Consider the following 26,581-nt stretch of genomic DNA (forward strand, 5'->3'; position numbering starts at 1 on the left):
ATGTCCCTGGACTACAAGAACTTTTACCACCAATGTCAAAATCTAAGCCTCTGTAAGGTGGAATCTCAGAAAAGACAGCTTAAACAAACAAGCAAAAAAACACCATGATCCAAAGGCTTAAGAGGTGCTAATAATGCTAATCACACCTTCAGTACAATCTTCTTAAGGTTACTCTAGGTACCAGAACTAGGCCTAGATAAGTCATCTAAGTCAACTTGAAGGCATGAATGATAGTGAAGTCTCCCTCAAGATCTTCAAAAGCAGCTTCTTTGGTATGTATTTCCTTTATGCTCTGGTCTTCTGATGCTATTCAGTCACAGTCTGAGTGCAGAGCACATGGTCTTGTCAGTACCAAGAATTTGGTACTCAAGCATATGTGTTAAATCCTAGGCACTTCTCATTGCTGAATGGCCTTATATTTAGCAATTCTTTCATTCTCTCAAACAGCCATATATTCAACCTAGAATGGCTATAACGAAGACTAGATTTATAAAGCCTTTCTACTAGTCTTAATTGTAAAAACCTATACAAAAAGCGTGTCCTAAGGTCAACTTTAATTTAGGAATTCAGTATTAACTAGAATAATTATGAACAATATATCTTACATCAGATCAAATATATCTCACATCAGAACATTAAAGATGAGGTAAGTCCGTGAGCAATTATGAGGGTAATTTAACACATCACCAGCAAAACCTATAAAATCTGCCAAATGCCACCTGTCTGGATGCTGGTCCTGGTTCCTTCAAGAGAGCTCTGCTGTGTACACACATTAATATGTTCTGATGAGTAAAATATATTATTTTGCATTTCTATTTTCTAAGGTAGATTAAAAAAATCAATTGCATGTAAGATGGATTAAATATCTTTCTGAAGACAAAGTAGTTCATTTTAATCCTATCTGAGATTGTAGCCAGGAAAATTGTCAATAAGAATAATTTTTTAATGAAAAAAATTAAAATACTTACAGCCAACCATCATCATAGCCACCGAAAACATCTTCTCCACATCTGTGGTAGGAGCTATGTTTCCAAATCCTATGGTCGTAAGGCTTGTCATGGTAAAGTAGAGAGAGGACACATATAGTGAATCCTTGCTGGGTCCTCCTTCCCATATCCCTGCACTGGTATTGTAGCGATATGGAGTCCCAATGCTCAAGGCCAGCTGATAGAGCCAACTGTCTATTTGGATGGTGTTAGTGACTTCATCAATGACCTCGTAGTCTCCGATGCTATACCATATGCAGGCCAGCCAATGGGCCACCAGGCCAAACACACATACCAGGAGCACGAGGACTGCTGCTCCATATTCCAGGTAATGGTCCAGTTTCCTAGCAACACGGCCCAGTCGCAAGAGACGCACCACTTTTAAAGAACTGAAGAGACTGCTGATTCCCTGAATTAAAAAAAAAAAAAAGACACATCTTCAGAAAAAAAAAGCCAGGAAACAATACAATGGCTCACCTTCATAAGTTTAACCATCCATTTATATTTTAAGAACATATATAAAATATAGGTCTGATTTTAAGAAAACAAAAGTCAAAATGATAAACTTTAAAAAAAAATAGATTTCTTCCTACCCAGAAATTCACATTTGTGAATTATTAGATAAAACAGATTTTTATTAACTAAGAAATACCCAATTTGTTTTCGTAAGTAGAATATAAATGGCGCAGAGAGAAACCAAAGATGAAAACTGCTCAAATGTATTATATACAGAGTATAGAAATAGGGGTGTTGAATTCAGACCTTTTATTGCCTTTTCCTGTAAAACTTTCCCTCTATTCTAAAAGGTTTCTTTTCATTTCTTATTTTATGATAGCTACAAATAGCAGAACTCTGAAAAAGGAAACAGTCTTACAGGCAATCAAACAGGAAATACTTCGGTACATATGGGGGAAATGAACAAATAACATTGTTGGTTCCACTACCTTCCTCCTGCCACAATCATAAGGATCACTACATTTCTAGAGCTCTGAAAAAGTGAACAGAGCTGAACCTAAAATAGAGGTGTGGTCTACTAAATCCTATTCATCCTCTAGCAAAAGCCACTGAAAATAACACTAAAAAAAGAACAGCAGCCAGAAAATTCATATTTTGTTGAGAAGCTTAAAATAACAAATAAGGGATTATCCACATCAAAGCACAGCGTAGGCTTTCTTAAATCATTGAATGTCCCAAAGTTCCTTTTTTGGAAGCATGTAATAGGCCTCCTGCAGAGGTAGGATAAATTCATTTCTGATGCAGTTCACAAAATAGGCAGGGAGGGAGAATAGAGCCGTGATCCAGGAAGCCTCTCATGCAGTCATCACCTGCAAATCCATTCGTGTCCATGAGTTCCTTACTGCTAATCCTGTCTCCCAGAATGTAGACAAGGAATTAATATAACTTACTCTGACATGAATTCTGACCAGCAAGGAAGAATTTGTTGTTGCAGTAGAACAGAAGTATGTTAGTAAGACTCTAACTATGCATGGCAAAGTTCCTGACAGGTAAGAAGGAAACACTTGGCCAGGCTCAGTGGCTCATGCCTGTAATCCCAGTACTTTGGGAGGCCAAGGCAGGTGGATCATCTGAGGTCAGGAGTTCAAGATCAGCCTAGCCAACATGACAAAACCCCATCTCTACTAAAAAATTCAAAAATTAGCTCGATGTGGTGGTGGGTGTCTGTAATTCCAGCTACCTGAGAGGCTGAGGCAGGAAGAATTGCTTGAACCTGGGAGGCAGAGGTTGCAGTGAGCCAAGATCATGCCACTGTACTCAGCATGGGCAACAGAGCGTGCCACCATCAAAAGAAAGAAAGAGAGAAAAAGAGAGAAAGAGGAAGGAAGGAAGGAAGGAAGGAAGGAAGGAAGGGAGGGAAGGAGGGAGGGAGGGAGGGAGGGAGGGAGAAAGAATCTGGTTTGTGACACTATATTCTATAAGGCAGTATGTGTTTGAAATTTTTCATAATGAAAATTTAAAAGAGAAAGATAACAAAGAGAAATAGAAACAAAGGAGTAGCAGGGTCCTCCTGCCAGGTTTTTGCCTCAACTTCAATTTCCTTAGGCCTACTTCTATTTCAGTTGAAACTCTCAAATATTGTGGCATATATACAGCCTAAAAACAAATTCCCAATTCACTTTAACACTTGGGGGAAGAAAAGATGCTGAACTTTAGGCAGTTAAAAAGAGCAGAATTGATAAAGAAGACAAATTTGTGTAATTCAGTGACATGAGATGTTGGAAGGTAAGAAGAGTCAAGAAAGCTTTCAAAAATGGAACTGTGTAATCACCAACAAGTAATACAAAAATAAGCATTTATTGAGCACTCCTATATGCCAAGCTCTGGGATAAGCCCTAGGGATATGAAGATAAATAAGCCTCACTTCTGTCTAAAGAAACGCATAATAGAAATACATGAAAAACTAAAACAGAGTTCAATTTAAAAGTAAAAACAATGTTGTTATAGGTAATGTTTTTCTGCTTAGCTCCAACTTTTAAAGGAACTGTGGGACTTCTGTTTAAATACTACAGAGAAAAGTCATTTCTACTACCCGAATTCTGTTCTCTGAAAAATAACTAAAAGCAAGAGAAGGAAAAACAAAGAGAAAATCTTCACCCCATTCAAACTAAGAAAGCCGCCACAAACCCCAAGCAGAATGTGACTAGTTAGGATCTACTAGAATTAGGTCCAAATGGTGGGAAGACACACATCCCTCATCTCTAGCAAGCAGATTGCTCCAAAAAGAGGTGACCCATCCTGACAGGCACCTGCTCTGGACTCTGCTTCCTCGAAAGCACACTTTCTAATATTTAGAAGTAGTTTAACACTACTTAAATATTAGAAAATGTTTTATAAGCTTAAAAAGTAATAAAACATTAGTAAATATACATACTTGATATACATACATAAAGTATATATAAAATATTAATAAATATACCATACATAAATATAATTTATAAAATGTAAAATTTCATATAGATTTGATATAGATACAAATTTGATATATATAAAGTATATATATATTGGTAAATATACTATATCAATATAAAATATTAGTAAACGTACTATATATATCTCTGTCTCTCTCAAGCATTATAGACTCTCTGCCATAGATTCTATGGCATCACTTTCTCTTAGTTTTTAGCCAATCCTACAACTGATGCCCTCTCAAAATCCCTTTCTAGGGCTATCTTTCTCCATGCTTCTATTTCACGTTAGGATTCTCATGCTTGCTCTCAGTCCTCTTCTGGTTCATCTACTGCATCAGGTTTCAACCATCTTCTATATATGAATGATTCCCAGGGCCATTTATACACACACACACACACACACACACACACACACACACACACACCCTCTCTCTCCTGAGTTCTTGATACTAAGCCAAATGCCTGCTATACATTTCCACTTAGATGTCCCACAGGTATCCAAAAGTGGTCCCAAAGAGAACCCTTTGCTTCTCCCAAATCAGTTATCTCTTATCGTGGGAATGACATCATTATCCACCAGTCACTCAGAACTGGGGATAAGCCTCAACTTTTTCCATTTCCTGCCACATGTAGCTGTTTATCAAGTCCGAGGATCTCACCGCTCAAAGTGTCTTAGTGCTCAAAATATAGCTATTTAATAAATCTCTCAAAAAAAATTTCCTTCTTTTCCATTCCCATAGCCTTGTTTTGGTCATGATTTCTTGGTTTTTATTCACTTGTGTGACAGGGACTGTCTCTCCATCAGCCATCCCACCTGTATTCTTGCTCCCTCTACTTCACAGATCACACTATAAAGGCTACCAGTCCCATATTTTTTTAAATGCACACCTATCTAACCATGTCCCTCTCTAATGTAAACTCCTTTCATGTTGGCTTATTGCCTATAGGAGTAAATACTAATTTCCAACTGTGACATGCAAACCCCATCAGGACCTTGTACCTGCCTACCTGCTCAGCATCTCTCCTGCCAATTCCTCTGCCTGCTCTCTAGGTTGCTGCCATTCTCAGATAGGAGTAGTTCCCAGAATGTCGATGCTGTTTGATGCTACATTACATTATAAAAAGGTATTACCAGCCTTTTTAAAGACTTCTTTCCCCCACTTTCTCAGTCATTAGGATCTTTACGTACAGTTTATGACAAACACTCTCCCTTCCATGTGCACTTCCCTGACATCTTCTGCCCCTGCCATCTTTATTGTCATATTTTCCCCCATCCCCTACTGGGAGAATTAGGTGTCCTTCCTTTTGTTGTCATACAGTTTCTACACATCTCTATTATAACAATTATCACTGTCACACTCACTACAAGTCAGTTTGCATGTATGACATCCCAGGAAACTCTAAACTCCTTAAGGAGCATATCTACTGTCAATTACAAAGCCAGCATAGGGCAATATGCTAAGCAGTCAATAATTCAATAAATGAAAGAATAAACTTTTGTTAAGCAAATGTTGGGGGTGAATTTTGGGGCCTTTGGTTAATTACAAACTCAGAATTAATTAACAGTATAATGCAGAGAACAAAACAGTCAATGTAATTTTAGGTTGTATTAATAGAGTATGTCATTGAGTATAAAAAAGAAATTCTCCTTAATCTCTCCATTGACTAGGTGTATTACCTTATTTTCATGCTGCTGATAAAGACGTACCCAAGACTGGGTAATTCGTAAAGGAAGAGGTATAATGGACTCACAGTTCAACGTGGCTGGAGAGGTCTCACAATCATGGAGGAAGACAAAAGGCACATCTTACATGGCAGCAGGCAAGAAAGAATATGAGCCAAACAAAAGGGGAAACTCCTTGTAAAATCTTATAAAACCATCAGGTCTCATGAGACTTACTCACTACCACGAGAACAGTATGAGGGAAAACACCCCCGTGATTCAATTATCTCTCATCGGCTCCCTCCCACAACACATGGGAACTAAGAAAGCTACAATTTAAGATAAGATTTGGTGGGGAAACAGCCAAACTATATAAGAGAGGTCACACATATAAGAGATCAGTTGAATATGTTCATCAGATCACATTCACTCCCCAAAAATACCCTCAAAACTCAACTCTATTAGGAAACGTGAAAAGAACTGGAGAAAGGGAGATTGGGGCAGGGCACTATTTATATTTAAATACACAGTGCATGGATGAGGGCTGAGCTCACTCTGTACAATCCTAATGTGGGTCACCTGGAAAATAGTTGGAGCTACAGGGATAGAAGAATGCAATAAAGATTTCAACAAGCCTGTGCCACACACTTCTAAGTTGTTAACCAATAGGAAAGTTAGGTCATTTATTGCTACTTGGAAAAGAGATATGGCAATAAGAACATTGAGTATTTACTACCAGCCCAGTACTACTCTAAGTGTTTTCTTTGTATTCATTAATTTAAAATTCAGAACAATCTTATGTGGAACCTATCATTAAAGCATGGCCCAGAAAGTTAAAAATAATTAGACTAAGCTCACTTAGATAGTAAGAGGTGGATCTCAGATTCGCATACAAGCAGTCTGTCTCCAGAATCTTCCTTCGTTCATTCTGAAAGTCTCTATACCTAGAGTATAATGTGTAATTTATCCAAGCACATGAATAACTGCAATATTGGCTTAAACATGAGCATTCTCTACATGACTAAATAAAAGAGACTGAATACCCAGCCTCCTCTTTCTCCCCACTGAGTCACAGCAATGGCCCACAGTAGGGGCAGGAGTAGGCCCTGGAACTAATATCTATAGAGTCTGCAGTTCTCTAACATGGATCAACTCATTTCATTTTCATAATAGCAGGATTCCTACCTTTATTGTTTATAGGAGGACACTGAAGCTCAGACAGGTTGAACGAATTGTCCAAAGACACAGCCAGCAAGGAATGGAGGTATCACTCAGACCTAGTCTTCAGATTCTGAGTGCATTTCCCACAACCAATCACTCTGCAGCCTTCCTGTCCTTACCCCCAATCTCTCCTACATCATTGCTACAATGTTAATCTTCCTGAAAGGTAGCACTGAGCATATCCTCCAAGGGCTCGTCACAGACAGTAAGCATAATCTCTTGAACAGGCCTTCAATGCCCACAATCCCATCTCCGTCTATGCTGCCAAGTCATTTCCCTCTATGCTCTGCATAGCCCCAGTGCTCCAATCAAACCAAACTCCTTTTTGCCCCCAAACATCATGCTGAGCAAAAGCAGCTAGACACAAAAGAGTATATACTATTCCACTTCTGAAGAGTTCAGAAATAGGTAACACTACTCTATGGGGTTAAGTGAGCATAGCATCTCCCTTTGTTGGGAGAGGGGCAGTGACTACAAAAGGTATGAGGAGACCTTGGGGTTCCGGCAATATTTTGTTTCCTAATATGACTGCTAATCACTAGGTGTGTTCACTCTGTGAAAATTCTTTCTGCTGTACACTTAAAATTGGTATAATTTTCTTTAAGTATGTCATATTTAAATATCAAAAAAAGGTTATGGAAAACCCAGGAGTCACTGAGTGTTATTAAGCTAACATTTCACCACAGTACATGATTCAGATTAATAATTTCTTACTCATCATATGATATTTGATGGGGGGGCAGGAAGTCATATCCATCACTGTATCTAAAATAAGAGATTTGTCCTTATTTTATGATTCACTCTCATAACCTTTAGATTGGGCCACGAATTGCATTTAATTCCTGTTGACAATTTTAATTTCACTCATATGATACTCCTGGACAGTTTTAGAGGTTGATCCTCCAAAAATGCCCTTCTTATGTATTTCCACCTTTTTTATAAGAATGTTCTGATGCTGTACTTTTTACCAGTCTTATCTATTCATTGATTTACTGCTTCATTTCACTCCAAACTTTCTAATTCTTCTGTGCCCTCCTCTGCATTCCAGTAGCTTTCTGCCTCTATCCCAACCTCTGAGCTCTTAGTACACAAATCCCTGGGGTTCCACTGTGGAAGAGAATATCTAACACATCAAGTGCATAACAGAACACAGCAGGGTGAATGGAGGACTTTCAGCCACCAGCCTTCCACCTTCCTAGCCAATTTCCTTACTTGACAAGCCCCTCAGGCCATAGTAGCACAAGGGACAGTATCCGGGAGACACCTCTGTGTCGTTAACTCTTCAAGTTACTTTTGTGGATTCCGCGTTAAAGAGATGTGAGGTGTTATCAGCATAAAATAATATCTTGCAGTAATACAGCCATCCAAAATATAAATCAATTCTCTCATTTGATTGTCACTAATAACAGCAGGTAGATAATTCAGTGAATATTCCTTCCTATTTTCTTCACTATCTTGTCCAAAGACACATGACAATTAAATGGAGATGAAAGAGCAGGAATACAGACCTGTAATAACCAGTTGCATGGTTTTTCACCTACATTTTGCATTCTCACAATATAATGTTGTGGTAGATTGTTTTAAAAACATCGCTGTATTTATTTTTCTCCCTGTATCCACACCCCTCTGCAATGTTACTTGTAATTCCTCCCATCAAGAGATAGGGTCTATTTCCTAGCTCTTAAATCTGGATGGACTTTAGGACTTGCTTTGGCCAACAGAATGTGATATAAATGATTGTACCAGATCCAAACCTAGACCTCAAAGGCCTTGCAAGCCTCCACCTGTGGTCTTGTAAACCAGCCCAGCTGCTGTGTGAACCAGTCTCACTAGGCTTTGGGGGATGAGAGACCACAGGAACATCCCTTTGACTCATGCATTTTAGCCATCCTAGAGTAGTCAGGCCCTAGTCAACTCAGTGGCTGACCACAGATGCATGCGTGAACTTAGTTGACATAAGCCAAACCTAGCACAAATCAGCAGAACCACCCAACTGAACTACACTCATGAGTTGAGTAAATTATGGTGGTTATTATCCGTAAAGCTTTAGAGTGATTTGATGTGCCGGAAAAAAAGATAACTGATAAAACTGTAAGAAAAGTGCAAATGTTACATGTTTATGAGCACAGAATTTCATATTTGTATGAAATAAGACTAGGCAATATAGATACTGAGATAATAGAGAGGTCCCGTTTTAATATGACATTATCCCACATAGGTGAGATATGGGTAGATAATGTAAGATTTAATATACAATTGGTGGGTTTTATTTACCTGTTATATTCAGAAATATGTGGCTATTATGTTTTGCATGGATTGATGCCAACAAATAGTCCATGAGAATAAAGAACTCAAAGTTATTACTTTATATATCTTATAAATCTAAAATCCAATCTCACCTAAATCTTAACATCACCCTGGGTAATATCCATGGAGACGTCACCCTTCCAATGATCTGGCCTTGGAGTTTCTTCACCAATTCATCTCCAACAACCTTTCCACTTCTCCTCAGATACCCACTCTCATGATCATAATCTAAAATTTGTTATATTCCAGAACTTTCTCCAGCTCTGAACTTTTGAATTGAATCATCCTACCATCTGATCATAGCTGCTTCTCAGGCAAGCTCAATGGCCCAATCACACCAACTGCAAAAGTAGTTTATCCTTACTGATCCTGTATTCCAATGATAGTCTACCTTTCCCCAATTTATTAACCTCTTCATTCTCTACCTTTTTTTCTTATACAATCGCATAATTTCAATAACATCAATGCCCTAAATCCCTTAGCATCTCTGTCTTTTCATTATCCCCACTATCGAAATTCAAGTCCTGGCTCAATTACCATCTTTCTTCACATCTGTATTATGAACTGCTCAAGAAAGTTATACAGTAGGTTCCACTATAAATTCATTATCATCATTTTAAATATATCTGTCAACCACCTAGCAAATGTCCTGGTTTTCTTCTAAATTTACCCACTCACTATATTTCAAGACTTCTCTACTCAAAAATCCAACGATATCCCCTTCAACTATATCTTTCCCATAGATATTAAAACATCTCATGTCCCTCTCATTAAGAAAAAAACTTAATACACCCCCTCACCCTCCTCAATCAGCTATCTGACTAAGCAAATCAGAAACCAAGAAGTATCCTTGCCATCCCTTTCTCTGGCATTACCTCACCCAACCTATCTTAAAATCCTATTAAAATTTTAGAACAACATTTTATCACGGAAAAGCTCAAACATACACACACACACAAAACAGACAAATAGCACAATAATTCCCCCATTTACTGATAACTCAGCTAGAATAATTATTAGCTCATCACCACCCTTGATTCTTCTATGTCTCTCTTTTAACAGCAAACTCCAGGCCCCATTGGACTGTTTTGAAGCAAATCCAAAATGTATAGTTTTGTCCATAAATACTTCAGGATGTGTCTCTAAAAGACAACATACTTTTTAATTCAATAAACCTATCACCCATTATCACACCTAAGAAAACCTAACATGGTTTCTCTTATCCAGTCCACTCAATGCCCACCCTCTCTCCATGTGGTTTCTTAAAATTAGGACCAAAGGAGGTCCACAATTTGTGCTTTGTTAATGTGTCTCTTAAACATTTCCCTCTCCTTTTTTTAAATCTGTTGAAGTCAAATTTATTTTTTTAAAAAAAGATTGTTTGTCCTATAGAGGTTCCTAAATTCTAAATTCTGGTTTTACATCATTATGGTGTCACCAATATAATCCTCTGTTCTCCCACTTTCCTATAAACTGGCAGTTCGATCTTGGAACTTGTTCTGGCTCAGGTTCCATTTTTTTTAAAACATTTGCAATAATATGTTTTTATCAATACATAATTTTAACTCCTAACTGTCTCTCAAATTTAACTGCTTCTCTCCACCTCCACAGTCATCACCTTAGATGACACTACTAGCATCTCTCTCCTCTATCTATAGGAGTTTCCTAAGAGTCAAGGCATTTGTTTAAACCCATTCAATCTGCTCTGAACACTACATAAGAGTTACCTTTTCAAAATCACTGCTACTTTAAAATCATCTTACAGCTTCCGATTTTTCTAAAGTCTGTTCTGTTTACACAGTCTTACACGGTCTACTCCAGGCCTACCACTCTAGCCCCATTCTCTTCTGCTCACTCTCCATCCAACTTTCAATTCTTTGAATTTGTCACTCTCCCTCAAACACAGGGACTATGCACTTGCTATTATTTCTAAATCAAATGTTCTACGACTCTTTCATGCCCCTCCTTTAGCCTACTTGGCTCTATCCATACTCTAGATTCTAGCTCAGTTATCACTTCCTTAGGGAACTTTCCCTTCCTAATTTAGATCAGGTCATTTCATTATATACTCTCAAAGGACCATGTACATTCCCTTCATGACACTTGTCTCTTTATGATTGTGCATATATATCATGTTTTATTCATTATTTTATCCCTAGCACACTCTAGCACTCTTGGGAACACAGTGTGAACACAAATACTAATTGAAAGAATGAAAACATTAATTAAAGAACAACCTAACCAATGTATAAATCTCTCATAATCATTTCTGATTCCTCCAGAACTGATACCATAATCAATAATAAATAATTGCTTAATTTTTATGGGTATTACCACATCAGGCAACTGGATAGAAACTACATAAAAATAATAAGCTCTGTTTCATAACCACTGAGCCCTTATTCTAAATAGATTTTTATACATGAATGATTACATGGTCCATTTCCATTTCCTTTTGTAGAGTGCAATTTAAAGACTGAAAGAAAACTGCAAACTACATTTGTTATCTGAACCTTTAGCCCAGATAACAAATTATATTGCTTTTTTTCCTTTTCAGAACTCACTTCTTCAACTCATGCTACCAAGAGCTCTATGGGGAAATAATCCTAATTACTCCATGGATTAGCTTGCATCCCTCAGTAGAAGATCTGAATTTAAATAACTTGTGCATAACACCTATATTAGCCAATTCATATTCTTATTGAAACACCGTGGCATAAATGGCCAGGCAGACAGATAAACAGAGAGATAAGGAATGAGCACCTATTTTCAGCAATATCCATAATGTACCAACTTTTAATATGATTCTTTTTGAGGAAAAGACTCATTTTCATATCCACCAGGTCCACAGTGAATATAAAGCTTGACCAAAATACATACCCTACGAAGAGGTGTATTGCCTAAAGCCCTGATTTTGTTTTTCAAACATTATGATATATGTACATGCAGAACAAAATTGGGGATGCTTTAAATCCTTCTTCAATAATTTATTGTTGCCTTTAGAATAAAACCCTAACTCCTTAACACAACCTACCCCTGCCTACCTCTTCAGTCTCACCTTGTGCATGTCTTCTGCTCTTTATACTCTGTTCACGTAGGACTTCTTTCCTACCTTAAAAAATATATTCTCTCTCACCCAGGGGATCTCCAAACATGCTGTTTAAAACAGTCTCCCTACCCACCAACCATTTCTTTTGCCTGGTGAATTCCTACGCATCTTTCAGGTCTGGGCTTAAAAATATAACCCCCTCAGAGAGACTTCTCCTAACTATCCCCATCCCTGAATAGGTCAGACTCTTGTTTTATAGCATAATTAGTCCAAGAAGTGATGCAGGAATAGGGTAACAGGCAATGAGAGTTAAAGCAGAGCAAGACTGACGTGGCCATGATGGGCTGTGTAAGGAAAAAGACAAAGCAAAATAGAAGAAAGACTAAGTGTGCTTGTCAGGGCTCTCCAGAGAAACAGGACCAACAGGACATGATGAAAATGGACACGGAAATGGAGATGAAGATATGGAAATGGAAGTGCAGATGGAGATGGATATAGGGACAAGGATGAAGATGGAGATGGAGATGGAGACGGAGATGGATAGAGGGAAAAGGATGAGGATGGAGATGGAGACGGAGATGGATAGAGGGACAAGGATGAGGATGGACAGGGAGATGATGGAGTTAGAGATGGAGATGGAGGTGGAGATGGAGATGGAGATGGAGATGAGAATGCACCCAGCCATCCTGAATCTTCTGTGAAAACTAAAATGTTGAAGTTGTATTTCTACCTTCAAATACAAAACTTGTTGTGTTAGCCCTTTGGCCAGGACATCATTTGGTTTGTCAATGCTACATACACCTGCCTGATATTTAATTGCATTTGATCAGCAATGCAGACCCTAATCCACATATAAAGCAGTGCTGGAAATCATTCACTATCTTTCATGCAATAGCATGCATCAAAACTGCAATGGATTAATTAAAACCAGAAATTGCAAATACCTGCTGGAAGAACTTATGCAGTAAAGTCATGAATGATTTTAAAGGCTTCCTGGGGATCAATGGAGAAGTTAGGAAAATAATTCACACAGCAAGACAAGTTAATGAAGAAGAATTTGCCAGCATACTTGATGAAGTGGAAGAACATATTGAAGGCCATCAGAAGTGCTAAAAAATGAGAAACTAGAAGAACTTGTTGAGTCACCTACAGAGGAAGAAGAAACTGAAGCAGAACTAGTAATGTGGGAACTATGGAAAGCTGTTGAAATGTTTCAAATCGTACAGAAAATAGGGGACAAAATTATGGAATATGATCCTCAGATGAAACAAAGTTCTAACGTCATCTATATGATCAACAAAAGAATACAATTTCTATAGCAACATTTTAATGAGTTTAAAAGAGACAATAATTTCCAATTACAGTGTTCTTCCGAAAGTTTTAGCAAAAAAAAAAAAAAATCTTCAACTCTCAAGGATCCCTAATATTGACATTATCTGCTCCTGCTTCTGATATCCAACCATTAACGTCCTTATGGCTTGATGATCCAGGATCACCTGAAGGAAGTAATCCTCTTCTGATACATTATCAGAAGGTCAGTAGTAGCTTAATGCTATGTCACAATGCCTGCATCATTCACCCTACTTATCAGGGAGGCATGTTATCATCTCACATCATCATAAGAAAAAGGGTGAGTATAGTAACAATGAGATGCTTTGAAAGAGGGCAAGCACATTCACATAACTTTTATTACAGTACATTGTTGTAATTCTATTTTGTTATTAATTTCTTGCTGTGCCTAATTTAGAAATTAAACTTTATCATAGGTATGTTTGTGTAGGAGAAGGTGTAATATACATTGGGTTCAGTATCATCTGTGGTTTCAGGCCTCCACTGGGGATCTTGGAACGTATACCTATGGATAAAAGGGAATAACTGTATATAGACATAGATATTTAGGAAAAGAGAGAGAGGGGGAGAGAGAGAGAGATTTACTGTGAGGAATGGGCTCAAATGATTATGAAGGCAGAGAATGTCCACAGTCTGCCATCTGCAACCTGGAGACCCAAGAAAGCCAATAGTGCAATTCAAGTCTAAAGGCCTGAGAACCAGGCCAACGGTGTAAATTCCAGCCTAAGGGTAAGACAAGATGAGATGAGATGTCCCAGATCAAATAGTAAGGCAGAAAAAAGAAGAGAATTCCTTTTTCTTCCATCTCTTGTTCTATTCAGGCCCTCAAAAGTTTGGATAATGCCCATCCACATTGGGGAGAACAATCTGCTTTACTGAAAGTACTGATTCAAGTGTTCATCTCAGCAAGAAACAGATACACCCAGAAACAATGTGTAATCTGAGCACACCAAGGTCCAGTCAAGTTGAGACAAAATTAACCAGCATGGTAAGAAATTCAGTCAAGAAAAGAAAGAAAAGCATACAGACAGGGTGAGTGAATCACATTAGTGGTGGAAAACTCAAGTAAAGATCTACAAAGCCTAAGCAAATAGCTAGAAGGGTGAACAGTCATGTCCTCCAAAATAATTTTCTAAAAGTGTCCCTTTTCCAACAATTTTAACAATATGTGATAATATGGAATGTTAAGGCTATAAGAAAAAGATACTGGAGAAAACAATGTCAAAGAAAGACTGTGAGACATATAAAGAAGGTGTTCAAAGAATAGCTCCATGTTTATATTCTTTTTCCTCACTTCCCTGTACTATAGCCCAGCTCCTTCCTTCTTTCAGGCTCACTTCCCTAGTATTAGAAATTGGCTGTGCCTTGGGCCAAGTTCCCCAGAGCTACCTTGGTCCAGGGCCATACATTAGGTTCTAAGGTACCACTGATATTTTTGCTATGTGCTGAAAAATGTCCATCCTTACACTAAATCTTCCATCCCTTGAGGTCACTTGAGTCTCTTTCCTTTGCAACTAAAAAGAAATCCTAACCAACAGCTACATTTAGCCCAATACATGCTTTTCTATGTGATTCCCCTCTTCATCATCCCAGTCATTATTTATATTCTATTGCCTCTGTATTATTTTTATCTGTAGAGCATATTGCTAGCTGAAATTAAACACACACACACACACACACACACACACACACACACACACACACACAAATTTTAATTGTCCATGCATACTTACTGTCTGTTTTTCCCCTACTAGAATGTTAACTCTGACCAAGATGACCTTAACTTGGCTGCTTCTTCCTAAGTCTAAGAAAAGGGACCCTGAGTTCCCTTTTCTTAGAACATTTACTTTAGAAAATTTTGTATTGTAAATTCTTTTTCTGCCTCTTTCAGAGGAAAATCTTCTCCCAGCCTCTTGCCGGTTTTATAACCCAGGAATGTCGTTCTCAAAGCCTTTCAGGATATTCCTTTGGAATATAATCATCAAGAAAGACAGTACCTCTATTTCTTAATGTCTGTAGGAGGGTAGCAAAATTTGATAAGCACCAATTATCAAATGATTAGATGACCTAATCATATTGACCAACATCTCCACCACTTGTTTCAGCAAAGTTGAGTTCAATCCCTCTCCCCTAGTGCAAAAATCTCTCTCTACTATTGCAATGGTCTTAAATAAAGTCTTTCTGTTTTTAACAAATATTTGGTGCAATTTCTCTTTAACAGTTTTATGAAGTTAGGGGAGGATTTGTGTACTTGTTCACTGCTAGATCCCCCATTACTTATAATAAGGAGTAGCTCAATATATGTGTGTGTGTGTGTGTGTGTGTGTGTGTGTATAAAATACGTATATATATATATATATATATATATATAATGCATATATATATCTATACACACACACACACATACTGAGGTGAGAAGATGAATAAAATCAAGTAAGGGTTTTTTTTTTTTTTTTTTTCATTTAAAGCATGACATCCGGAGAAGAATAAATCCTTCTTAAGCCATTGCTATAGTTTGCTTGTGGTTTGTCCCACCAAAACTCATGTTGAAATTTGATCCCCAATGCGGTAGTGTTAGAATGTGGGGACTAGTGGGAGGCATTTGAGTCATGGGAGTGAATCTCTCATAAATATCTTGGTACCATTCTCATGGTAGTGAGTGAGTTCTCACTCTCACAAGACCTGATTCATTCACATAGGAATGGATAAGTTCTTGCAACAGTAGATTGTCCTAGAGCCAGGACAATGTTTGGGTTTTGTCTCTCCTCATATATCTGCTTGTTCTTTGACTTTCTCCACAAGGTTATGACGCAGTATGAAAACCCTCCTCAGAATCCAAGGCCTTGCTCTTGAGCATCCTAACCTGCCAAACTGTCAGCTAAATAGACTTCTTTTCTTTATAAATTACCCAGCCTCAGGCATTCTGTTATCGCTACACGAAATGAAGTAAGACAGCCATCCCTGGATATTTCTGAATGTACTACCACATCTCAGAACTCACACCAAACACAGAGTCATTCAAAACACTAGAGAGCAGAAATTTAACAACTGAGCTAGTGATCAGTCCTTGTGATATATTTATCATATGCACTGGCAAGGTTCTGTACATGAAGACTGTCCATTTACTAAAAATAATTACTTTCTTTGCCAACATAGATAAGATGTCATTAAATAGATGGTCTTTTTTTATTGCATTTTAGGTTTTGGGGTACATGTGAAGAACATGCAAGACTGCTGCATCGGTACATGCATGGCAGTGTGATTTGCTGCCTTCCTCCCCTTCACCTATATCTGGCATTTCTCCCCATGCTATCTCTCCCCACCTCCCCACCCCCCGTCCCTCCCCCATTTCCCCCCAACGGACCCCATTGTGTGATGCTCCCCTCCCTGTGTCCATGTGTTCTCATTGTTCAACACCCACCTATGAGTGAGAACATGCGGTGTTTGATTTTCTGCTCTTGTGTCAGTTTGCTGAGAATGATGGTTTCCAGGTTCATCCATGTCCCTACAAAGGACACGAACTCTATAGATGGTCTTTTTTTAAACTTGTTAGATTTTAATACTGAAGACAAGAAGAAGTGGTTCTAAAATTCCAGTAGCATCATAGTGAATATAAAATTGAGCAAATCTAAAAATCTGTAATTTATGGTAAAATAATTTTCGCATGGGTTTCCATAATCTAGACCTACTGTGACAAGACAATTGCAACATCTGTAAAAGCTCAGACAAAAGCTTTTGAGTAAGGCCATTCTCAACTCAGTGTAATTCTGTGTATAAATATGAACAAAACTAAAGATGGCTGATTTTTCCTGACACAATTACCGAAAAACAAACACATCACAATGGGAACTAGCATCTTCTAGGAAAATGCACACTAGGCATTTGATCATAAAGTCTGTATCTGTAATACTGATCAACTAAACATTCAAACACGACGGTCAGAGATCATGCTTGTTTATCAGTAGAGAGAAGGGCACAGAATAGAAATCACTGCTCATTAAAAGGGTAGTATTAGCATCCTCTTCCATGGGCATAGACTTCATAGTAGTTTGTGTAGCAGTCCACAGAGATATGCAACCTGTGCCCTGTCTCCCTAAGAGGACCACTCAAAAGTGAGAAAAAAAAAGACTCAGTCAGCAGGTACTGGAGCCATCATGACTTAAAAGCCTTGAGAAATAGTCTGATCTCACCACCACCACTACTCTAGCTCAGCCTGGACACTGAAAACTAAAATTATATCTTACTGTCTACATTAGTATGACTTTGTATCACTCCTATGTCTCGTTCTTTCTCCAGGACTCCCCTGCCCGGAAAAATGGTTTGATTTTTTTTATTATAGGAACTTTGCAAAGACCTATTAACTCTTTAGTGAAAAGTATCTGCAGACAGTTTATCTCCTGAGATTCTTTGAATTCTCTCCTTCAAAATCCTTGCCTTGCTGTTTCCTCCAATCCCAGGCTTTCGTACCAAATTCTTGAACTTCACCCAGTTCTAATAAAGCCCAATCCTCTAGCCTCTCCCTGTTTTTAAAACCCCACCTTAAATCAAACTTTCAATTCTCAATTCATTCTGGGCTTATCTTTCCTGCTCTGAGGACACCACCAGACACCACCAGAATTTTGCATGCCAGTGTTCCCTCTTCCTGCAGTAAGCAATAAATTCAACTTAGCTTTGTCTTTTTAACAGGTTTTGTAGGTAATATTTGGGGATGTAACTTTTGACAGCCTCACACTCTACCTAATCTAATACTTCTAATAACAATGCCACAGGCATAGGTTTCAGAGTCCCACAAGAGTTATGCTCATATCTGATGGAACTCTGAAAGTTCCATCATTCAAGGAACCTTAAGCTATCGTGTCCTTATTAAAAGTTCCTCACAGTCTAGATGCAATTTACTGAGGGGTGTGTGTGTGTGTGTGTGTGTGTGTGTGTAGATGATAATCCTGCTATGTTGCCCAGGCTGTCCACAAACTCCTGGGGCTCGAGCAATCCTCCTTCCTCTGCCTCCCTGAGTACTGAGATTACAGGCATTAGCCACCATGCCCAGCCATGTTTAAAAACATAAGTAATATTGCCTAGAAACCTAAATGACGGTTCCTTCATCAGTTCCCAGGGAAACAAAGGAAGACTGCTCACCAAAGGTCAAACTCTCAACCAGAAGAAATAATTTTGTTAACCCTTTACCTATATATAAAACAATACTTCTTAAAGATGAAGAAATTCGGTACAAAGACGAACATGTTCTTTATAATCAGTGTGTGTTGTATGAAAGCAGTGACATCAGGGAATAAAATGAGTATTAAAATGGCTACATGGAGTAGGGATGAACTCCACTGGAACGTCCCCAAAAGCAGAATAACAAAACTATGATTTCTCAAGCATGGGGATAATTACTGCACAGAAAGACAATAAACAGTAACCTCTATGCAAGTATTCATAATTAACTAAGGTAAAAACTGTTTAATGGTTATAACATGCAAATTCCAATGTATTTCAACCTTCTTTGCCCCTATGTTAGAATCATCCCCTGATGCCTAACAATAGGAATAATTTATCATGAATGAAGATCAGGATGGATAAAAAAATTTTATGTAAACAAGAAAATCAAATAAAGGAACCTCATTGCTATCCTCATTGCTTGTTATTTCCTATCTTCTCAAAGCTAATTTCCTCAGTTAAACAGACTGCTTTGTCTCAGTGGAAACTCATGTAAAAGAATGTTCCTCCAACATTACCAAACTTTTCAAATCTAAGAACATCTATCTTGAAATCTGTGTATTACCCAATCTTGATGACAGTCTCTACCAATGCCAGCCAGGAAAAGAAATTAAAAGCTTAGACGATAGCCATCATGTTCCAATTTGGAACTTGAGACTGACTCTTACCCTTTTTCTAAACTTCTTCCCTATCTCCTCCTTCACCCTGACCCCTCTTTTATTTACACCCTTGAATAGTTTGTGAGAAAGTTTTTCCCTCAAAGTAGAAGGTAGGTATCTGTTCAGAGACTGTATCTTGTTCTCCCTTGTATTTATTTGTCCACAATATTTTGCACTCCCAGTGGGAGATTACAGCTTGGAGGTATAACCCTAACATAATCCTTAAACATGTGGGGAAAGCTGGTAGGGCAGGTCATCTGACTGGAAGATTATTGACATGAGAACACAATACTCATGGAAAGGAACTCATTAGAGGAAATGTGAACACAGTGCTCAAAGGATATGCCCTAACATCTGTGAGGAGAAAAAGTTTAGAGCACAGCTAAGATTATGCCACAAAGGCTTCCTTCTGGCCATATCTTTCCCATTATTAACAAAAAGCAGGTATAGTTAGGAAATGTGGTATGCCTCATTCACTTCAGTAGAAATATTTGTAGTGTGGCAATTAGGTGTCAGGCATCTTGCTAGGTACTAAAAATCCAAGATGAGTTAGAGAGACGAGTCTCTGCCTTAAAGGAACACAAGATCTACCTTTGATTCTTCCAAAATCAAGCATAATACCTAACTCTTAGCTCTTTAAAGATCTTGCTGGATTTGAATTCTTTACTTGAAGTATGATTAAAGGATGCCAAATAGGGTCACCAACACACCTTCCCTGAGCCTACAGATGAAAGACAAGTATGGATCAGCTACTAATCCAATACTCAATATAAATATAAATAATTTTTAAGTTGTTATTACAATCACTTTGCTTATTAAAAGAATAGAAATCATACAATGTCTGCTTTCAGGCCATAATAGAATTAAATTAGAAATCAATAACAGAACAATATCTGAAAATTTTCCAACTACTTGGAGATTAAATAACAAACTTTTAAATAACACATGAGTCAAAGAAGAAATCTCAAAAGAAATTTAAAATAATATGAACTATATGAAAATGAAAATACAATTTAACAATGTGTAGGATAGGAAATAGCAAAAGCAATGCTTAGAGGGAAATTTATAGCTTTGAATGCATATGCTAGAAAAGACCAAAAGCTAAAATCAAAAATCTAAACTTTCACTTTTGCAAACTAGAAAAAGAAGAGAAAGTTAAATCCAAAGTAAGTCAAAGAAAAGTCATCATAAGAAAAAAAAGCAGAAATAAATGAAATTGAAAATATGACATAAATTTTTAAAAATCAACAAAGCCAAAAGCTGGTTCTTTGAAAGGATTTTAAAAATCAGAAAACCAAATACCACATGTTCTTACTCATAAGTGGAAGCTGAACAGTGAGAGCAGATGGACATGGGGAGAGGAACAACACACACTGAGGCCTGATGGGGGGTCCAGGGGAGGGGGAGGGAGAGCATCGAGAAGAATAGCTAATGCCTGTGGGGCTTAATACCTAGGTGAGGGGTTGATTGGTGCAGCAAACCACCATGACACAAGTTTACCTATGTAACAGCCCTGCATATCCTGCACATGTATTCCAGAACTTAAAATAAAATTAAAAAAAATTTTTTTTGACTGGGCACAGTGGCTCATGCCTGTAATCCCAGCATTTTGGGAGGACAAGGCAGGCAGATCGCCTGAGCTCAGGAGCTCAAGACCACCCTGGGCAACATGGTGAAACCCTGCCTCTACTAAAATACAAAAAATTAGCCAGGTGTGGTAGCACATGCCTGTAGTCCCAGCTACCAGAGAGGCTGAAGCACAAGAATCACTTGAGGCCAAAAGGCAGAGGTTGCAGTGAGCTGAGGTTGCATCATTGTACTCTAGCATAGGTGACAGAGTGAAACTCGATCTCAAAAGAAAAAAAAAAATTTTAAATCAATAAGCCTGTAGCCAGGCTAATGAAACAAGAGAGAGAGAAGATACAAATTACTAATATTAGAAATGAAAGCAGGACACCACTACAAATTCCATGAATATTAAAGGGATAATTAAGAAATACTATGAACAACTCTGCCCACAGATTTGATAAATTTGATAATCAAATAAACCAAACCCTTGAAAGATACATCTGCTAAGACCCACACAAGAAAAAAATAATCTGAGTAGAAATACATCTATTAAGGAAATTGTATCAATAATTAACAACCTTCTAAAAAACAAAGCATCAGGCCCAAATAGGTTCACAAGTGAAATCTATCAAACATTTAAGGAATAAATTATACCAATTTCCTACAATGTTTTCCAGAAGGTAGAAGCAGAAAGAATACTTTCTTACTCATTTTATGAGACCAGAATTACCCCAATACCAAAGACACTACAAGAAAAGTACAAACCAATATCTCTCATGAACATAAATGTAAAAATTCTCAACAAAATACTAGTTTTGTTAACATTAGATTTTAAAATTTTAATCTAACAATGTATTTAAAAAATTATACACTGTGACCAAATGGATTTGGTTGTAGGCATGCAAGCCTGGTTCAACATTTGAAAGTCAATTAATGTAATCCATCATATCAACAAGCTAAAGGAAAATGACATGATCATATTAATGTATGTAGATAAATCATTTAACAAATCCAACATCTATTCATGATAAAATACTCTCGACAAACTACAAGCAGAGAGGAACTTCTTCAACATAATAAAGAAAATCTACAAAAATAACCCTACAACTAACATCATGCTAAAGAGTGAAAAAAGAGTGAAAAACTAGAAGCTTTCCCACTAAGATCAGGAACACGGCAAAGATGTTCCCTTTCATTACTTCTTTTCAATATCGTCACGGAAATTCTAGCTAATGCAATAAAATAAGAAAAAGTACACTTATTGGGAAGGAAGAAATAAAAATGTCATTGTTCACAGATGATTATCTATGAGATGAGATGATTATCTATGTAGAAAACATGAATAAATTGACCAAAAACCATGAAACTGATAAGTAACTATAGCAAGGGTCCAGGTTACAAGGTTAATACACAAAAGGCAATTGCCTTCCTGTATACCAGCAAGGCACAAGTAGAATTTGAAACAAAAAACATAATGCCATTTACTTTAGCACCCGCACAAAATACTTAAATAGAAATCTAATAAAATGTGTACATGATCTGTATGAGGAAAACTACAAAACTGATTGAATATATCAAAGAAGAACTAAATAAATGAAGAGATATTTCATGCTCATAGGTAGTAAGAGTCAATATTGTCAAGAGGTCAGGTCTTCTCAAAATGATCTAGAGACAACAAAAACCAAATCAAAAGCCTAACAGGTTATTTTGTGGATACAAGTAGACTAATTCTAAAGGTTATATGGACAGGCGAAAAATTCAAAATGGCCACTACAATATTGAAGTTGAAGAGCAAAGTTAGAAGACTGATGCTACATGACTTTAAGACTAACTATAAAACTACAGCAATAAAGAGAGTATGGCATTTGTGAGAAAATGGACAGATAGATGAACTGATCAGAATAAAGAATCCAGGAACAGGCCACATAAATATAATCAGCTGATCTTAGACAAAGGCAAAAAGGCAAAGCAATAGAACAATCTTTTCAACAAATAGTGATGTAACAACTGGATATCCACATTTTTAAAAAAGTAAATCTAGTCACAGACCCTACACCCTTCACAAACTTTAACTCAGAATGAATCATATAAATATAAAACGCAAAACTATAAAACTTATGGAAGATAACATGGGAGAAAATCTAGATGACCTTGAGTGTGACAGTAATTTTTAGATTCAACACCAAAGGCACAAGCCATGAAAGTAAGAATTGATAAGCTGGACTTCATTAAAACTTAAAATTCTGCTCTGCAAAAGTCACAATCTAAAGAATGAGAAGACAAGTCACAAACTGAGAGAAAATATTTGCAAAAGACATCTAATAAAGTACTATCATCTAAAATACAAAAAGAATTCTTATAACAGCAATTAAAAAACAACCTGATTAAAAAATGGACAAAATATCTGGACACACATCTTACCAGAGAAGATATTCCTATGAGACTACATGAAAAGATGTTCAGCAACATATGCCACTTGGCAATTGCAAATTTTAAAACATCAAAACAGATACATTAAAACAAATACCACTACACATCTATTAGAATAGTCAAACTCCGAAATACCAACACCACTGAATGTTGGCAAGGGTGTGGGACAGAAGAAATTCTCATTCATTGCTGATTGGAATACATAATGATCCTGCCACTTTGAAAGACAGACAGTTTGAAAGTTTTTTACAAAACTAAACATAGTCTTACCATATGATTCAGCAATCATGTTTCCTGGTATTTACCCAAATTTGTTTAAAACTTACATCCACATATAAACCTGCACATGAGTGTTTATAGCAGCTTTATTCATAAATGCCAAAACTTGGAAGCATCCAAGATGTTCTTCAGTAGGTGAATGAATAAATAAACTGTGATACATCCAGGCATCACAGTGCTGATATACCATTCAGCACGGAAAAAAGAAAAAAGAGCTATCAAGCCTCTGTAAGCCAACTGTATTAAACAACAATTTCTAACATGCTACTCTTTCTAGAAGGTCTGAGATGGTAACAAAAAAGGGGCAAAGAGGATTTTAGGCTGACAAAAGTCACTAAAGTCTAGAAGCATAATTAGCATCTTTGATTTCCTATTCTTGCTTAAATGACTAGATCAGAAATAAACATTATTAATGTAATTATACAGGATAAAGTGAAACAATGTATGTGGCAGCTTGACAAGCATAATTCATGGTAAAACAATAATTTAGAAAATTATTTTCCATAAACTTTTCTGAAAATTAAGAGTATTTATATACTTCCACTTAGCAGTTATTGTTCTATTCATTCTTCCTCCTAAAGTAATGTATGAGTAATCTTTTCCCAATCTCATTTTTTTGACCTAGTTTTAATGTTTATCACTTAAGACCAGTCATTATCATCAAAATTCCCCATGTATCATATTTCCTAAATCCTCCTATGCTACCAAACATTGTGTTATCTGCAGCTGCTCCATCTTTGATGATGTTCTATGGCTCAGCTCCCTCTAATCTTCCAGAAATCAAGCTTTCTGAACCTCCCAAAGCTGTATTCAAATGCATACTACAAAGAAGCACAATCCTATTCTTTGGATTCTTAGTGACAACATTCTTTTACCCACTATTTACGGCTTTTAAAAAACTTATGATCCTTCTTTTTAAATAGAACGCTTTCTTTAATGGAATCTGTCTTTTCTGCCTCATGATTTTCTTTTTTTTTTTTTTTTTTTTTTTTTTTTTNACACACACACACACACACACACACACACACACCCCAATATTCCCCAAAGCATAGTGATTTGTACAAAGATAAACATTGCCAGGCAGTGACTTCTCTAAAGGAATTTGAAGGAGGAAAAGCTGGGTCTTGCCACAATACATTTCACTTTATTCTTCTAGCCTTTAATGTCAAAAGTCACATAATAGTCAAGGAATAGTAAATTTTCTAAAAACCATCTTTCTTATAAATACAATAAAGTAAGTCACCTCTGAGTTCTAGAACTAGAGGATATTGACAGCAAAACTCACTTGCGGGTGGTTCTTTCTCCTCCCCACCCCACTTATATAGAATCTTCTTACCTAGGCTTTATTCTGAGAATCATACACTTATCTCACATATTCAGTTCATAAATTCCTGGTAAACCAAACTACCTTCAGAGAGCATGTCAACAATCTTGAAAATAAAGAATGTTATTAAGTCTTCTAAGTCATTCTGCACTTACATCATTTAAAAGGATTATATTGTAATTTTCAGACTTATATTCTCTCTTACTCCCAAGTCACTTTTAAAGTACTTCCTCCTCAGGTTTACGTTCTATTTTATTTTTATGTCATTGTACAATTTACTAAAACCTTGCTAACATTTTACTGTTCATGTCAATAAGTCACCAGTATACCTTAAGAGCAATGAAGAAATACCAAGGAGATGGAAGACACATTCTTCACCATCACAGGATTTATAATCAAGCTGAAGAAACAAACACATACAAATGAAATAATAATACCCTATCAGAGTTGCAGAATTCTATAAGCAAAATGTATTCGTAACCCTTTTTCCATTTGTTCCCTTTTCCCATTTGTTGCTTATAACCACCTTGCGATGTAAGTAATTTAGCTATACATTCCTTCCCTGTTTTACATCATGGAAACTGAGAACCAGAGTAATCCTCTCAAAGTCTCACAACAAACATATCCCAGACAAGGCACAAGACTCCAGAACATCCAACAGCTGATGTAATGCTTATGAACACACATAAATCAACAAAAAAAAATATTTTTAACTATATTAAGGTACATACATATACATATGCTTAAGTGAAGACAAAATATGGTGAAGATATTAATTAAAGCTGCTTGGGAATGATGCAGGCAGGCTTCCTGAAAGAAATATGTTCCAGAAAGGTGGATGTTATAACAAGGGATAATAAACAGCCAATCTACAGGAACTGACCCAGAAAGAAGGCCAAGAATGCATAAAATAGTGTGAATGAATGAGCTGTTAAACGTGTGGCTAAATCTAAACAAGAATTGACAAATATTCGTACAATAATTATATAATAATTAAAAGGAAACAATTAAAAACACTGTAGACCCAAAATAAAAGACAATAATAATTTGAAAGATGAAGGAGAAGAGAAGTCCTTGAATTAAATGAAGAAAGGTGAAGACACTTATAAGCTTCTGGAATTTATTAAGTCAAACACTGATATTAAAAATGTAAGAGTAATCAATTAACAGGAAAACTTCCAAATCTGTAAGAAGAATCCAAGAGATTAAAGAAAAGTCCAGTCAATCCAAAACCTGGAAAAACAAACAAACAAACAAACAGAAAAACAATATTAAAAAAAGGCATTTGAAAATGGAAAATAAGATGTACTAGGAAAATCAAAATGTAATTAATCACAATAAACATAAACAGATTAAATTTGCCTGTTAAAAAGACTTTCGGAATCCATATGCTACTCATAAAATATATATTCAGAAATATGCATACAAAATACACACCAACTATACAAAAGCTAATTTAGCTACAATAGTATTGAGCAAACTAGACCTTAAGCAAGAAAAGCATTGTTAGGGATAAAGAAAGTTAGAAAATAATGTGGAAGAAATCTCCCAGAAACTGTAGCAAAAAGATAAAGGATTGAAAAATAGGAGATTAAAAAAA

General features: G+C 36.7%; 1 protein-coding gene across 1 annotated transcript in view; it reads right to left on the minus strand.

Moving 5' to 3' along the window:
• KCNH5 (potassium voltage-gated channel subfamily H member 5) overlaps positions 1-26,581 on the minus strand; it is a 368,902-nt gene that overhangs the window by 270,403 nt on the left and 71,918 nt on the right. The window contains exon 7 of the mRNA XM_017533951.2: positions 969-1,395. Coding sequence (XP_017389440.1) covers positions 969-1,395 — 427 coding nt within the window. The remainder of the gene's footprint in view (positions 1-968; positions 1,396-26,581) is intronic.

This window comes from Cebus imitator, unplaced genomic scaffold, assembly GCF_001604975.1.
Source record: "Cebus imitator isolate Cc_AM_T3 unplaced genomic scaffold, Cebus_imitator-1.0 Scaffold83, whole genome shotgun sequence".
Lineage (NCBI taxonomy): Eukaryota > Metazoa > Chordata > Mammalia > Primates > Cebidae > Cebus > Cebus imitator.